Source organism: Trichomycterus rosablanca, chromosome 23 (assembly GCF_030014385.1).
Source record: "Trichomycterus rosablanca isolate fTriRos1 chromosome 23, fTriRos1.hap1, whole genome shotgun sequence".
In the NCBI taxonomy this organism is placed as follows: Eukaryota; Metazoa; Chordata; class Actinopteri; order Siluriformes; family Trichomycteridae; genus Trichomycterus; species Trichomycterus rosablanca.
This window is the reverse complement of record NC_086010.1, coordinates 11362338-11378264: the sequence shown is the minus strand read 5'-3', so window position 1 is coordinate 11378264 and position 15927 is coordinate 11362338. Positions and strand designations below refer to the sequence as shown.

The following is a 15927-nucleotide window of genomic DNA, read 5'->3' as shown; positions in this document are numbered from 1 at the left end:
ACTACAATACAGAGTGACATGCACAAATACCACTTCAAACTTTACTGAGTAAAAAAGAAGCTTTATGTTCACCATGTCCAGAAGCGGCGTCAACTTCTCTGGGCTCGGAGGCATCAAGGATGGACCATCATTTCCAGGGCGTCTACGCATTTTTTTAACGAGACAATGCAAAACCACATGCTGCACACATTACAAAGGCATGGCTGTGGAAGAAGAGGGTACGGGTACTGGACTGGCCTGCCTGCAGTCCTGACCTGTCCCCAATATAGAATGTGTGGAGAATTTTAAAACTAAAAATGCAACAACGACCCCGTACATATTAAGACGAGTTTGCAGGAACAATGAGACAAAATAAAATCTGAAACACTAAATCACTTGGTCTCCTCTGTGCCAAAACGTTTTTTAAGTGTGGTGAAAAGGAATAGCAACATTACAAAGTGGTAAATGCTTTACGTTTTTGGAATGTGTTGCATTTATTAATAAATGAAATGAAGTTGAGCAGATAAAACATGAAATATCTCAGGTTCATCCTGTCTGCAATCAAATAAAAGTCAAAGTAAATGTAAGAAACTGTGTTTTTTATTATTTGTATTTTCCATGCTGTCCCAACTTTTCCTGATTCGGGGTTGTACAGTAGAACTTTGTTTTTGACATAAAGCTCTACATGCTCAACAGAACTATATTTAAAATGTGAACATACTAGGATGGACATTACTGTATGTAACAAAGTAAAAGTACATTTTGTCAATACAAATATATTTAAATAAGGTTGCAAGTATTCTTAAAGTATACTGAAGTATTTTTGTCAGTTAATATTTCGGCACATACCATTATGTAGGTGTTTCTGTTGAAAAATTTGAGAAATTTCTCCAAAAACCAGAAGCAGCATCTGAGGGACGTCATCAAAAACCGTGAACATGAATTATGGCAGCCTGAGGAATATAACATTAGTGTCAAATCACAAAGATTAAGGCAAAATATATCAAGAGAAGACTGTAAAAATATTCGTACTCCTTAATCTGTTTGCAAGATATTCCAGAGAGATCCGAAAACCTTGAAACGTGGTTAGGAAAACGGCACCAAATGCGACAGAGCCAACATGAAACCTTTTAAAAAGCAAAAGTGACATATTAGTACATAATAGTATGACAATGAATTAAAACCAATGATGAGAAAGACAGACTGTACCGTAGGGTCCGATTGAAAGCTTGTAATAGAGGAGATGGGGGAATATCAGCAGGTTTGTTAAAGGCCCAGTAGTATGAGGCAAAGGTCCCGGCCAGTGTGCACTGGCCCAGTGCGACAAGGAAGTTCACATACCAGTTAAAGGCCAGTATGTTATAAATGTAAATGTACAGCATATTTCTCTGGAAAAATCCATCTTTGTCATATTTAAAAAATACACAGCGCACATTAGGACACGTGGTATAGGCTGAAGCGTTGAAGGTCTGAAATAGAGAGACAGTTGGTGCACAATATAAGAGAGATGTATAATTAATCCATACAATATGCATATACACCGATCAGCCATAACATTAAAACCACCTCCTTGTTTCTACACTCACTGTCCATGTTATCAGCTCCACTTACCATATAGAAGCACTTTGTAGTTCTACAATTACTGACTATAGTCCAGTGCTTTGTTACCCCCCTTTCACCCTGTTCTTCAATGGTCAGGACTCTCCCAGGATCACCACAGAGCAGGTATTATTTAGGTGGTGGATGATTCTCAGCACTGCGGTGACACTGACATGGTGGTGGTGTGTTAGTGTGTGTTGTGCTGGTATGAGTGGATAAGACACAGCAATGCTGATGGAGTTTTTAAACACATCACTGTCACTGCTGGACTGAGAATAGTCCACCAACCAAAAATATCCAGCCAACAGCGCCCCGTGGGCAGCATCCTGTGACCACCGATGAAGGTCTAGAAGATGACCGACTCAAACAGCAGCGATAGATGAGCGATCGTCTCTGACTTTACATCTACAAGGTGGACCAACTAGGTAAAAGTGTCTAATCCACTACCCGCCTATCTCATCTCAATTTATTACCCAGCCTCTGTCTCAGTTCTCACCTGTGTCTCTTTTGGACCTATCTGAGATCTTAACAGGGATGCGAAGCTCCACTTGTGTTTTGGATCCTGCTCCATCAAAACTTGTTAAGGGTTGTTTTCCAGTTATCTCATCACTTATCACAGAGATAATCAATTCCTCTCTTAGTTCTGGCTCAGTCCCTCAATCACTCAAATTGGCTGCTGTTACTCCCATACTTAAAAAACCTGGACTTGACTCTAACATTATGAGTAACTTTCGGCCCATTTCCAATCTTCCATTTCTGTCGAAAATACTGGAACGTGTTGTTGCCTCACAGCTCAAAGATCACCTAAATTCCAATAATCTATTTGAATCATTTCAGTCTGGTTTCCGCCCCCAGCACAGCACTGAGTCAGCCCTCCTCAAAGTCACAAATGACCTTCTTCTTTCCTCAGACTCTGGACAAATTAATATTCTCGTCCTCCTTGATCTTACTGCAGCTTTTGACACCATTAATCACTCCATTCTTCTGTCCCGCCTTGAATCCTCTGTCAACATCACTGGTACTGCCCTTTTGTGGTTAAGGTCATATCTCATAAACAGACAACAGTTTGTTAATATCAACAATTGTAGTTCTGCCATTGCTCCACTGTCCCAAGGCGTTCCCCAAGGCTCAGTGTTAGGTCCCCTTTTGTTTATTCTTTATATGCTCCCCCTTGGTGACATCATACGTCGGCATGGTTTACATTTCCACTGCTATGCTGATGATATTCAGCTTTACATCTCCTCCAAATCCATTAATACTGAACTTCACTCCACTCTGACAAATTGCATCACTGAAATGAAATTGTGGATGAAAGCTAATTTCCTCAAATTAAACTGTGAAAAATCAGATATGATCATCGTAGGTCCTACAACCCTGGCAAAAACCACAAAAAATTTTCAAATTACCATTGATAATGACACTTTGTCTCCGTCTTCTAACATCCGAAATCTTGGTGTAATTTTTGATAGCAACCTCTCTTTTGACCGCCATGTAAATCACATCACCAAAACTGCTTTCTTTCATCTAAAAAACATAGCACGTCTACGTCCATCACTCTCCTTTTCTGCCGCCGAAACCTTGATTCATGCTTTTATTACATCCAGAATTGATTATTGCAATAGCATCCTTTATGGTACATCTAACAAAATCCTAAAAAAACTTCAGTATATCCAGAATTCAGCTGCTCGCCTCCTTACTCATACTCGCTCCCGTGATCATATTACACCTGTTCTACAAAAACTTCATTGGCTTCCCGTTGCTCAACGCATTCAATTCAAAATTCTTCTATTCACTCACAAAGCTCTCCATAATCAGGCCCCATCCTACCTCACCGACCTGCTCCATCAGCACATTCCCTCCCGTAGCCTTCGCTCTTCTGAGGCTAACCTACTGTCCATACCCTCTAGGACCAAGCACCGGACCTGGGGTGACAGGGCCTTTTCCATAGCTGCTCCATCTTTATGGAATGCTCTCCCCAAACACCTACGAGATTGTCCTGACCTGTCCAAATTCAAGTCACTTCTCAAAACTCATCTATTCAGAGTGGCATTTAACTTGTAACAACACAAAATAAATGCTTTTATTTTTGCTATTCTTTTTAATAGTTTTTATACTTAGATCACGACAGAAATGTGAAGTCCTAGATCCTAAAACTTGTAAAGTTTTCAGTTTCCTGATTGCATGTAAATCTGTCCTGTTTCTGTCTAATTTTAAGAAATTGTTCTATATTTGTTGTTCTCTCTCATAATTTAGCTAATTTTTAATGAACTGTCTTATGCTGCTCTCTTTGTTTTTATCTTAATTATTCTTGATGTTGATGTACTATTTTGATTTTGTACTATGATTTGTATGGTGTATGTACGTATTTGTTTTGATTATTTGTCTTATGTAAAGCGTCTTTGAGTATCTTGAAAAGCGCTATATAAATAAAATGTATTATTATTATTATTATTAATAGAGTGGACAGTGAGTGGACACGGTATTTAAGCACTGCTGTGTCTGATCCACTCATACCAGCACCATGTCAGTGTCACTGCAGTGCTGAGAATGCTTTACCACCCATGGTCCTGACCATTGAAGAACAGGGTGAAAGGCATGTAGAGAAACAGATATACTACAGTTAGTAATTGTAGAACTACAAAGTGCTTCTATATGGTAAGTGGAGCTGATAACATGGACAGTGAGTGTAGAAACAAGGAGGTGGTTTTAATGTTATGGCTGATCAGTGTATCACAATTATAAAGAAATGATTTGGTATTAAGTGTTTATGGGAGTATGTAACTGACCTGTGGCAGGCAGCGTTGACCTGTGATGGCATGACAGTTGGATATGGGGTAGTTGAGGGAGATGACATGGTACACTGAAGTTCCAGAAGTGGTTAAATAACTACGAAGAGTCAAGGCCAGTAATTGACAAATAAAATCATATTATATTTATAACTAGATTCTTTCGAAAGGCATCTGGCCATTCTGCATGATAAAATTAACCATGCTGTGGGTATATATAGAGATCCACATTTCAGGTTGTGTAGCTTCTGCTAAAGATCAAAAAGTACCTTCCAGATTTAGTATCAGCAAAAAGTGAAGTAGCCAACGTTTGTCACGGCACAGCATGGGTATCTTGCTTATGTGTGAAAACACTACACAAAGTGGCATATATAAAAATTTTTAATTGACACTGAGAGAAAGGATACAGGTTAATAATAACCCAGTAGGACACGCACAACACCACCAGCACAAATGTGACAAATGGGTACACAAGTGTGGACGTCACATAACACACCACCCTACACACAGTTACCAACACAGTCAACCAAGCTCTTGCATAACATAGTCATTATATACATATTTAAAATTGAAATTTTTTAAACCGATCAGGCATAACATTATGACCTAATATTGTGTTGGTCCCCTTTTTGCTGCCAAAACAACCCTGACCCGTCGAGGCACGGACTCCACTAGGCCCCTGAAGGTGTGCTTGTGGTATCTGGCACCAAGATGTCAGCAGCAGATCCTTTAACTCCTATAAGTTGTGAGGTGGGGCCTTCATGGATCGGACTTGTTTGTCCGGCACGTCCCACAGATGCTCGATTGGATTGAGATCTGGGGAATTTGGAGGCCAAGTAAACACCTCAAACTCGTTGTTGTGCTCCTCAAACCATTCCTGAAGCATTTTTGCTCTGTGGCAGGGAGCATTATCCTGCTGAAAGAGGCCACAGATATCAGGGAATACTGTTTCCATGAAAGGGTGGGTGTACATGGTCTGCAACAATGCTTAGGTAGACGGTACGTGTCAAAGTAACATCCACATGGATGGCAGGACCTGAGGTTTTCCAGCGGAACATTGCCCAAAGCATCACACTTCCTCCGCCGGCTTGCCTTTTTCCAATAGTGCATCCTGGTGCCATGTGTTCCCCAGGTAAGTGATGCACACGCACCCGGCCATCCACGTGATGTAAAAGAAAACGTGATTCATCAGACCAGGCCACCTTCTTCTATTGCTTCGCGGTCCAGTTCCCATGATCTCATGCCCATTGTTGGTGCTTTTGCCGGTGGACAGGGGTCAGCATGGGCACCCTGACTGGTCTGCAGCTATGCAGCCCCATACATAACAAACTGCGATACACTGTGTATTCTGACACCTTTCTATCAGAACCAGCATTAACTTCTTCAGCAATTTGAGCTACAGTAGCTCGTCTGTAGGATCGGACCACACGGACCAGCCTTCGCTCCCCACGTGCATCAATGAGTCTTGGTTGCCCATGACCCTGTCGCCGGTCGTCTAGCCATCACAATTTGGCCCTTCTTAAACTCGCTCAAATCCTTACGGTTGATCATTTTTCCTGCTTTGAAGATAAAATGTTCACTTGCTGCCTAATATATCCCACCCACTAACAGGTGCCGGGATGAAGAGATAATCAGTGTTATTCACTTCACCTGTCAGTGGTCATAATGTTATGCCTGGTCGATGTATATGCCAAATAAAGATTACCAGAATTGCTCTTTTTCATTACAATGACAAAGACTTGCTACCTGCTGGACTCCTCCATCAGTGCCAAAGAAAAAGAGATCGTTTTCCTTAGACGTATAAGCTGCAGCAACATGACAAACTGCACCAGGCACAGAATTACCACTGCCAAACATTGTATACACAGCATTAGGTTTTTTGGCTTATAAATGTACAATACATACAGGAATTCCATTGTTCTTTAAATCCTTGACTTGAAGTAATCCTTTACTGTTAGCACTTAAAAGGTAAAAGCACTTACAGAAAGCTAGCCAGGTCTCTTTTACTTGAAGGAAGGTGGAGAATTCAGAATTAAAGGTCAGGTCACCAAAGGTAAGTTTTGAAAGTACGTAGTTGCTGTATTCCTTATAACAATAGTAAATACCTGAGACAGAAACAACAGACAACATATTTAATCTATATTTCATCCCAGCACGTGTAGGACGTACCATTATTAAGACTTACTGGTGTAAAAAACAAGCCACCTACCATATGCTCCCACAATCAGAACACCTACAATAAGAACCCAAACCAGCACGGACATGAAGTATGTCATAAGCAACAGAAATGCCACACAGACACTCATAGCAGCCAGCAGACCTCTAAAAAAGAAACGTCTGTTAAAATATATGAAGAACAATATACACCGATCAGACATAACATTATGACCACCTCCTTGTTTCTAGACTAACTGTCCATTTTATCAACCCCCACCCATATAGGAGCACTTTGTAGGTCTACAATTATTGACTGTAGTCCATCTGTCCTGTTCTTCAGTGGTCAGGACCCCCACAGGACCACTACAGAGTAGGTATTATTTGGGTGGTGGATGATTCTCAGCACTGCAGTGACACTGACATGGTGGTGGTGTGTTAGTGTGTGTTGTGCTGGTATGAGTGGATAAGACACAGCAGCGCTGATGGAGTTTTTAAACACCTCACTAGCCGCTCAGGTGGCGCAGCGGTAAAACACACGCTGTTCACCAGAGCTGAGATCTCTAATACATCGTATCGAATCTCGGCTCTGCCTTGCCGGCTGAGGCTGAGTGGCTACATGAACAACGATTGGCCTGTTGTTCAGATAAGGGGCGGGACTAAAGCCGGATGGGGACTCTCTCTCAGACTAGTGCGATTATGACCTGGTTGGGGGCGCCTGCACGGAGACGGGAGGGAGTGCGGTAGGGGGGTGTGGCCCTCCGTGCACAGTGCTGTACCGCACTGCGCTCATCAAGTGTAGGTGACGTTTCGGAGGGGGCGTGGAGCAGCCTCGTCCTGCCCAATCAGGAGCAGGGACCAGCATTAGTGAGAGGATGATTGACTGGTAGAAATTGGATGCGCTAAAAAGTGGGAGAAAAAGGGGTAAAAAAAAAAAAACATCTCACTGTCACTGCTGGACTGAGAATAGTCCACCAACCAAAAATATCCAGCCAACAGTGCCGAGAATGATCGACCACCTGGATAATACCTGTTCTGTGGTGGTCCTGTGGGGGGGGTCCTGACCATTGAAGAACAGGGTGAAACATAGGACTACAGTGCTTCTATATGGTAAGTGGAGCTGATAAAATGGAATGTAGAGTGTAGAAACAAGGAGGTGGTTTTAATGTTATGACTGATTGGTGTATATTGATAATTGATTTGAGTTTTAGATCTTACTTTTTTTGAAGAAAAGAATACTTACAATAATATCCAATACCATGAGGTAGCAAGTTCTATAAAGATACGCTCTGCCACTGAATAGACATTAAATCCTGAAACAAGAGAGCTACATACACAACACATTTGTATCAATGAACGCCAGAACTTTAAGATCAAAATCATCAAACAATGTTTTTAAACAGTGTTACTCTGTAGCATCCTTTATGGCCTTGATAGTGCGCTCTTGAAGAGTAACGTTTGTAGCATTGTTCATGTTGTTGATGCCGTGCTCTTGAGTAACATTTGTAGCATTGTTCATGTTATTAATAGTGTGCTCTTGAAGAGTAAAGTTTGATGGAATATGATTGAAGTCAAAGCTTGGCAGGCATCTTCCCAGTACTACAGAGAAAGAAAGTCTATAATAAAAACTCATATTAATCATAGGTTCTGTAAATATAGTATAGTTCATACCTGGTTTACTTGGGGTGTAGAAATCAGGGCAAAGGTCCTGATCAAGGATGTCTTGAACACTCTGTGTTAGAATTAATAATAAAACTTAATAAAATTGAGCGAATGACTCTTAGCCAATAAATAGATTACCAGTTAGTTAGATGTCCAGACTATTTACAATTTAAATCTAAATTTAAATAACCTAAATTTAATGTACACAAGGCTTTAAGTGTGTCACATAAATGTCAATGGGACACCATTGAGAGTGTGGTAATAACATCCAGATAAAGCTGTTCATATTACTTATTCTATCTAGACTGTGCACACTACTATATCAGTCTGTATTAACCCTGAAGTGTACTGTTTTACCTTTGTTGTGTGGGCCAGGTCAAGACTGGAATCACAATACTGCTGCTGGAAGAAGTCTTTTGGTTGGGCATGTGCAGTAAATGCATCAGGAGGCAACTTCCAGAACTCAGATGGACATTGTTTAACACACACCTATATACATGTAAGTCAAAAAAAGGGACATCAACATTTGCCTAAGTTATGGGCAAAGGTACAGATCACTGCGAAATTCTTTGACGGTTTCATTCAGAACTACATTTCCAGCAAAGTGATTATTGTATTGCCCACCACATCCTTACTATCACAAACAATAGTGTAATGTATGAAAATCTGACCTGAGTGGTAGGACAGTGGAGACCATAAGAAGTGGAAGCTGTTATGTTACTTGTAGTTGCACACTTCAGCACATTGATGTAGAAAATGTAGGGTTTGTCACTGAGAAGTAAGAATTAAATGTAGCTTTAAGACTTTTACAAATGTAATTGATTTACAAATGTAAATCTTTATTTAAAATACCTAAAACTTACATCATTTTAAGGCTACTGTTAAAAAAAAAGTCGACTTTGAGGATAAAGTTGTAATATTTCAGGAATAAAGTCATAATATTTCAGGAATAAAGTTGTAATATTTCAGGAATAAAGTCGTAATATTTCAGAAATAAAGTCGTAATATTTCATTAATAAAGTCATAATATTTCAGGAACAAAGTCGTAATATTTCAGAAATATAGTCATAATATTTCAGGAATAAAGTCATAATATTTCAGGAATAAAGTCATAATATTTCAGGAATAAAGTCATAATATTTCAGGAATAAAGTCGTAATATTTTAGGAATAAAGTCGTAATATTTCAGGAATAAAGTCGTAATATTTCAGAAATAAAGTCGTAATATTTCATTAATAAAGTCATAATATTTCAGGAACAAAGTCGTAATATTTCAGAAATATAGTCATAATATTTCAGGAATAAAGTCATAATATTTCAGGAATAAAGTCATAATATTTCAGGAATAAAGTCATAATATTTCAGGAATAAAGTCATAATATTTCAGGAATAAAGTCATAATATTTTAGGAATAAAGTCGTAATATTTCAGAAATAAAGTCGTAATATTTCATTAATAAAGTCATAATATTTCAGGAATAAAGTCGTAATATTTCAGAAATAAAGTCATAATATTTCAGGAATAAAGTCGTAATATTTCAGGAATAAAGTCATAATATTTCAGGAATTAAGTCATAATATTTCAGGAATTAAGTCATAATATTTCAGGAATAAAGTCGTAATATTTCAGGAATAAAGTCATAATATTTCAGGAATTAAGTCATAATATTTCAGGAATAAAGCTGTAATATTTCAGGAATAAAGTCGTAATATTTCAGGAATAAAGTTGTAATATTTCAGGAATAAAGTCGTAATATTTTAGGAATAAAGTCGTAATATTTAAGGAATAATGTCGTAATATTTTAGGAATAAAGTCGTAATATTTCAGGAATAAAGTCGTAATATTTCAGGAATAATGTCGTAATATTTTAGGAATAAGGTCATAATATTTCAGCAATAAAGTCGTAATATTTCAGGAATAAAGTCGTAATATTTCAGGAATAAAGTCGTAATATTTTAGGAATAAAGTCATAATATTTCAGGAATTAAGTCATAATATTTCAGGAATTAAGTCATAATATTTCAGGAATAAAGCTGTAATATTTCAGGAATAAAGTCGTAATATTTCAGGAATAAAGTCGTAATATTTTAGGAATAAAGTCGTAATATTTCAGGAATAAAGTTGTAATATTTCAGGAATAATGTCATAATATTTTAGGAATAAAGTCATAATATTTCAGCAATAAAGCTGTAATATTTCAGGAATAAAGTCGTAATGTTTTAGGAATAAAATCATAATATTTCAGGAATAAGGTTGTAATATTTTAGGAATAGGGTCGTAATATTTCAGGAATAAAGTCTTACAGCCCTTAGCGACCCACGTGCAGCCCTTAGCGGAACCCTTTTCCACCCATGCACTCTGCACAGGCGCCTCTCTATCTGCTAATCAGGGTCCTTACACAGCGTTCGAAGACCCCACCCACATAGTCCGGCCATCCCGCCCTAGCAGAACCGTGTCTGCTGCAGGCACTGCCAATTATGCCCGCTAGATAGCGTCCAGCCGACTGGTGGCAATGCTGAGTTTCGAACCGAGGAGTTCAGAATCTCTGCGCTGGTGTGCTAGCGGAATATCCTGCTGTGCCACCTGGTCGCCTGCTATTTTATTTTCATCACATTCCAGCCTGCCCAGCCCAGCCCTACTCTGACTCACACGTCAGTCACTATAGCAAATACATTCTAGGCAATATTTATCCAGTACAAATCTGTAGTCTAATCCTGAGGGACTTACACATTAACTTCCACTCCACATAACATTCCAGTGGAGTTTTGGGGATAAAGAATATGACGTGGGTCTCCATACAGCCAAGCTATTGCATAAATACAGTCAGGTTAATGTTACAGTTAAAGTTACTGACAAAGTTAAACACAGGTGAATAAGAGATAAACAATATCTTCATTTATCATTTAACAGTACTTCTTACCTAAGACACCAATTATCATGTAGCCTACTGTAGCAGCCATAAAGATCACACACCAAATGATGTCGGTACAATTCCTAAACAAAGGTAAGTACATGAAAGTCTATATCTAATTTAAATAATTAGGCTAAAGCTATGATGTACGGGACTCGACCAGTTTAAGCTTAAACACAGAGAGATAGTTAAAGGGAGTTTCAGGTTATTGTAGGGTTAATATACAGACACTCCTCACTTAACAATGTCAAGTGTAGGTGAGTTCCGTTCCTATGACTTGGTCATTAGGCAAATTGGTTGCTAAGCGAGGAGTCGCCCCTTACTGATATTTTAAGCATACTGTTCTGGTAGTGGGTTGTATCAGTCATCTTTAGATATTACTTTAATGTCACCTTTAAACCATTAATAACATTTCTAGCAAATTTTGAAATTTATATACAGCAGTGTACTGTGTTCTGTAATAAATATAGATCGGCTGAAATGGTGATCTGAGATAGGATGCTTGATGCCAGGACGCCACAATGCCTTTCCATGTCTAAAGTTCTCATACATCGTGCAATACCGACTGGTCAGAAAGCTTGTTGTAAGTTTGTGTACAGTGTGTAAAGGAAATATTTAAGCAATAGAACACGAGAAGGAGTGTGTTATCATAAATAACATCACGGCTGTGATTCGGTCGCAGGCACAAGCCGAAGGCGAGTGCCGTAGATCATCACAGCCGTGATGTTATTCGCGATAACACACGACCTCAAGTGTTCTATTGCTTTTATACAACAGTTTTTACAAAATAAAGAAAGAAAATAAATCAAAGAAGCCCTGAATTTCATAATAAATATGCTTTAATATGTGACCACTGATGAAAGTCTAGAAGATGACCAACTCAAAACAGCAGCAATAGATGAGCGATCGTCTCTGACTTTACATCTACAAGGTGGACCAACTAGGTAGGAGAGTCTAATAGAGTGGACAGTGAGTGGACACGGTATTTAAAAACTCTGATCCACTCACACCAGCACAACACACACTAACACACCACCACCATGTCAGTGTCACTGCAGTGCTTAGAATGATCCACCACCTGAATAATACCTGCTCTGTGGTGGTCCTGACCATTGAAGAACAGGGTGAAAGCAGGCTAACAAAGCATGCAGAGAAACAGATGGACTACAGTCATATAGTGCTCCTATATGGTAAGTGGAGCTGATAAAATAGACAGTGAGTGTAGAAACAAGGAGGTGGTTTTAATATTATGGCTGATCAGTGTATAATTGTGTTCTACACATCCTGTAGTTAAAACCATTATGTTAAACTGTGTGTTCTTATGTGCAAGTAAAAGCAATAGCTAAATAATTAGGGGTTTTTGGTCTTACCTTTTACGAACTGGTCCGTTCCAAAATGGCTTAAATGAAGCACACTTATCTGAAGGAAAATGGTTAAATAATTATTTAATTTAAAATATTAATTAGTTTGTTTTAATATAAGTAGTAGTTAATCTCTTTTATCATGATACATTAATATACTGTATATAAAATGGTACACCAAGTTACTGTATAATAAGTCTAAACTACTAAACTAATACTGAAGTAAAGTTTAACATTCATTTGACATTCGGCACTCTAGTCTATCTCAGTCATAGAAATAACATGTACAACACATTGGCTGTTCAAATACTCATGGCTGTTAACGAGTTGCAGACTGTCATAAACTAAATGAATAAATGTATGCCTATTTATAAGATTCTTGTATATATGTCTTGTACAATTTGATTTATTATTGTGAGACCAACTTTAATATACAGAGATCAATGTCCCTCACATACTATTTATTTTAAAATCATTTAATAATGCAGATGAATAAATCTACAGATGTGGACAGATTTGCTGGTACCCTTACAGCTTATTGTAACAATACTTCATTCATCCTAAACAGTGATAACATTAAAAGCACCCAAGCAGCTTGTTGTTCCGGTGACTACTGTTAAAGTTTCAGGTTCATTAGACCAGTGTTTCTCAACCTTTTTTCAGTCACGGCACCCTTTAAAAGTTTTCAAAATCTCAAGTCACCCCAGTCTAAAATGTATTAAAAAACTTCCCTAGTACTGCTAACACACAAAACACTACAGGGAAGAGACGTACTGTGGTTGCATTGCATTAAGTTTCAGAAAAATCCTCTCTTGTGCAGAGATGAGCCCGTGTTTGTTTCTGCTTTAAAACATATGTGCCATGAACCAATCAGATTCATAGTTTATTTCTCAATTATTTGTCATTATACCACTAGCACTGCTCATTGTCTGCATGGTTTCTCTGTAGCTTGGTTACGGCTCTCAAACTTAAACTCAAAAGAAGCTTTATTGGCATGACAAATAAGGACATTTGTATTGCCAAAGCAAGTTAGAGAGAAATAATAACAATAACAATAAAAAAGAACAAATATATACAAAACAGTTACATGTGCAAAAATATAAAATAGAATAAAATATTAATAAAAACAGTGCAAAATAATAACAATAAAAATAATATTTACATTAATTAGGTAATTACCTCTCTCTCTCTCTGTGTGTGTGTGTGTGTGTGTGTGTGTGTCGCTTGCTCTCTCCGCGATACTGAAAGTGATTTGAATATCGATAATAAACAGCTCTTATTATGACTGATTAATTCCCTCTACTGATGGAAGCGGAATGGTTGAATTACAGCCGATAAGAACTATAAATATATATTATAACGGCTCCCAGAAATTTTTTTTTTGATGTTTGATGCGGCTAATGGTCTACATTTTCATGATAAGTTGACTTTTTTGTATTTTAAATTTATTTCATTTTCAATATCAGTAACGTCAAAATACTTTTGACGGCACCCCTGACGAAGCCAGACAGCACCCCGGTTGAGAAAGGCTGCATTAGACTGTAGCCAACCTCCTTGGACATAAAAAAGGAAAATTGGTCCCTGTGGACAGTGCGAATGATAGCCATTGAAAAATGGCCATTGAAAAATTTTAAACAGTTTTAGAAGTCCTGAAAAATTCTTTATATAAGAAAGTTTATATATTTATTTATACACATTTGTTATGTTGAACTTGCAAGTTTATGTTTAAATAATATAATTTAACTTTTTACATGAAACAGGTTGTTACAAGCCGTAGCCTAGTGGTTAAGGTACTGGACTAGTAATCAAAAGGTCGCTGTTTCAAGCCTCACCACTGCCAGGTTGCTGTTGTTGGGCCCTTGAGCAAGGCCCTTAACCCTCAATTGCTCAGATTGTATACTGTAACTGTACTGCAAGTCGCTTTAGATAAAAGCGTCTGCTAAATGTTGAAAATGTAAATGTAGTAAGACGTTTTGGTAACTGCATAATTTAGTTCTAATAAATTCTACTGTTTTAATACAACAAAAAATGTTGTAAGGTACTGGACTAGTAAACAGAAGGTTGCCGGTTCAAGCCCCGCCACCACCAAGTTGCCACCGTTTGGTCCCTGAGCAAGGCCCTTAACCCTCAATTGCTCATCGTGTTCCGCTCATCGTGTAAGTCGCTTTGGATAAAAGCATCTGCTAAATGCTGAAAATGTAAATGTAAATCTCTAAATGGAACCCAAAAAGTTTGTAAGAAATATATGTTAGATTTAAATTTAGGAATCAACACAATGTTTCTTTTTATCTATAAAATGAATGTTAATTTATTTCCAAAAATCAGGTTTATATGTAGTATATACTCTGATCAGCCATAACATTAAAACCACCTCCTGGTTTCTACACTCACTGTCAATTTTATCAGCTCCACTTACCATATAGAAGCACTTTGTAGTTCTACAATTACTGACTGTAGTCCATTTATTTCTCTACATACTTTTCTAGCCTGCTTTCATGCTGTTCTTTAATGGTCAGGACTCTCCCAGGACCACCACAGAGTATATATTATTTAGGTGGTGGGTCATTCTCAGCACTGCAGTGACACTGACATGGTGGTGGTGTGTTAGTGTGTGTTGTGCTGGTATGAGTGGATCAGACACAGCAGCGCTGCTGGAGTTTTTAAATACAGTGTCCACTCAATGTCCACTCTACTAGACACTCCTACCTAGTTGGTCCACCTTGTAGATGTAAAGTCAGAGACGATCGCTCTGTCTGATCTATTGCTGCTGTTTGAGTTGGTCATCTTCTAGACCTTCATCAGTGGTCACAGGGTGCTGCACACGGGGCGCTGATGGCTGGATATTTTTGACAGATAGTTAGTGACATTGAGGTGTTTAAAAACTCCAGCAGTGCTGCTGTGTCTGATCCACTCATACCAGCACAACACACACTAACACACCACCACCATGTCAGTGTCACTGCAGTGCTGAGTGATCCACCACCTAAATAATACCTGCTCTGTGGTGGTCCTGGGAGAGTCCTGACCATTAAAGAACAGCATGAAAGGGGGCTAACAAAGCATGCAGAGTAACAGATGGACTACAGTCAGTAATTGTAGAATTACAGGATGCTTCTATATGGTAAGTGGAGCTGATAAAAAAAGTGGTTTTAATGTTATGGCTGATCAGTGTATGTAGTATGTGAGGAACACTAGTTGGCTTGACATCAGTAATTCAATTTATACTCGACTTTAATAGATTTATTTATCTACATTATAACATTATCACAAAAATAAGGTCTTTAATATGTAGGGAACATTATTATGCGTACATAAAGGTTGGTTTGACATCAGTAATTCAAATTTTATAAGTCTTAACTACTTTTATTCATCTGCATTACAAAATTATTGTAACATAATGTAGTTAACTTTGAAAAATAAGGTTTGTAGTATTTGAGAGACATTGATGTATATTGATTGATGTCTGTATATAAAA

At 38.1% G+C, this 15927-nt stretch overlaps 1 protein-coding gene across 1 annotated transcript in view; it reads right to left on the bottom strand.

Moving 5' to 3' along the window:
* Positions 1–15927, bottom strand: part of LOC134301300 (choline transporter-like protein 4) — a 28673-nt gene that overhangs the window by 12354 nt on the left and 392 nt on the right. The window contains exons 2-17 of the mRNA XM_062985951.1: positions 12462–12510; positions 11101–11174; positions 10908–10986; positions 8852–8951; positions 8538–8669; positions 8190–8250; positions 7928–8117; positions 7762–7845; positions 6574–6686; positions 6347–6469; positions 6111–6210; positions 4772–4864; positions 4365–4464; positions 1189–1448; positions 1012–1106; positions 829–932 (exon numbers count right to left, since the gene is read on the bottom strand). Coding sequence (XP_062842021.1) covers positions 829–932; positions 1012–1106; positions 1189–1448; positions 4365–4464; positions 4772–4864; positions 6111–6210; positions 6347–6469; positions 6574–6686; positions 7762–7845; positions 7928–8117; positions 8190–8250; positions 8538–8669; positions 8852–8951; positions 10908–10986; positions 11101–11174; positions 12462–12510 — 1757 coding nt within the window. The remainder of the gene's footprint in view (positions 1–828; positions 933–1011; positions 1107–1188; positions 1449–4364; positions 4465–4771; positions 4865–6110; positions 6211–6346; positions 6470–6573; positions 6687–7761; positions 7846–7927; positions 8118–8189; positions 8251–8537; positions 8670–8851; positions 8952–10907; positions 10987–11100; positions 11175–12461; positions 12511–15927) is intronic.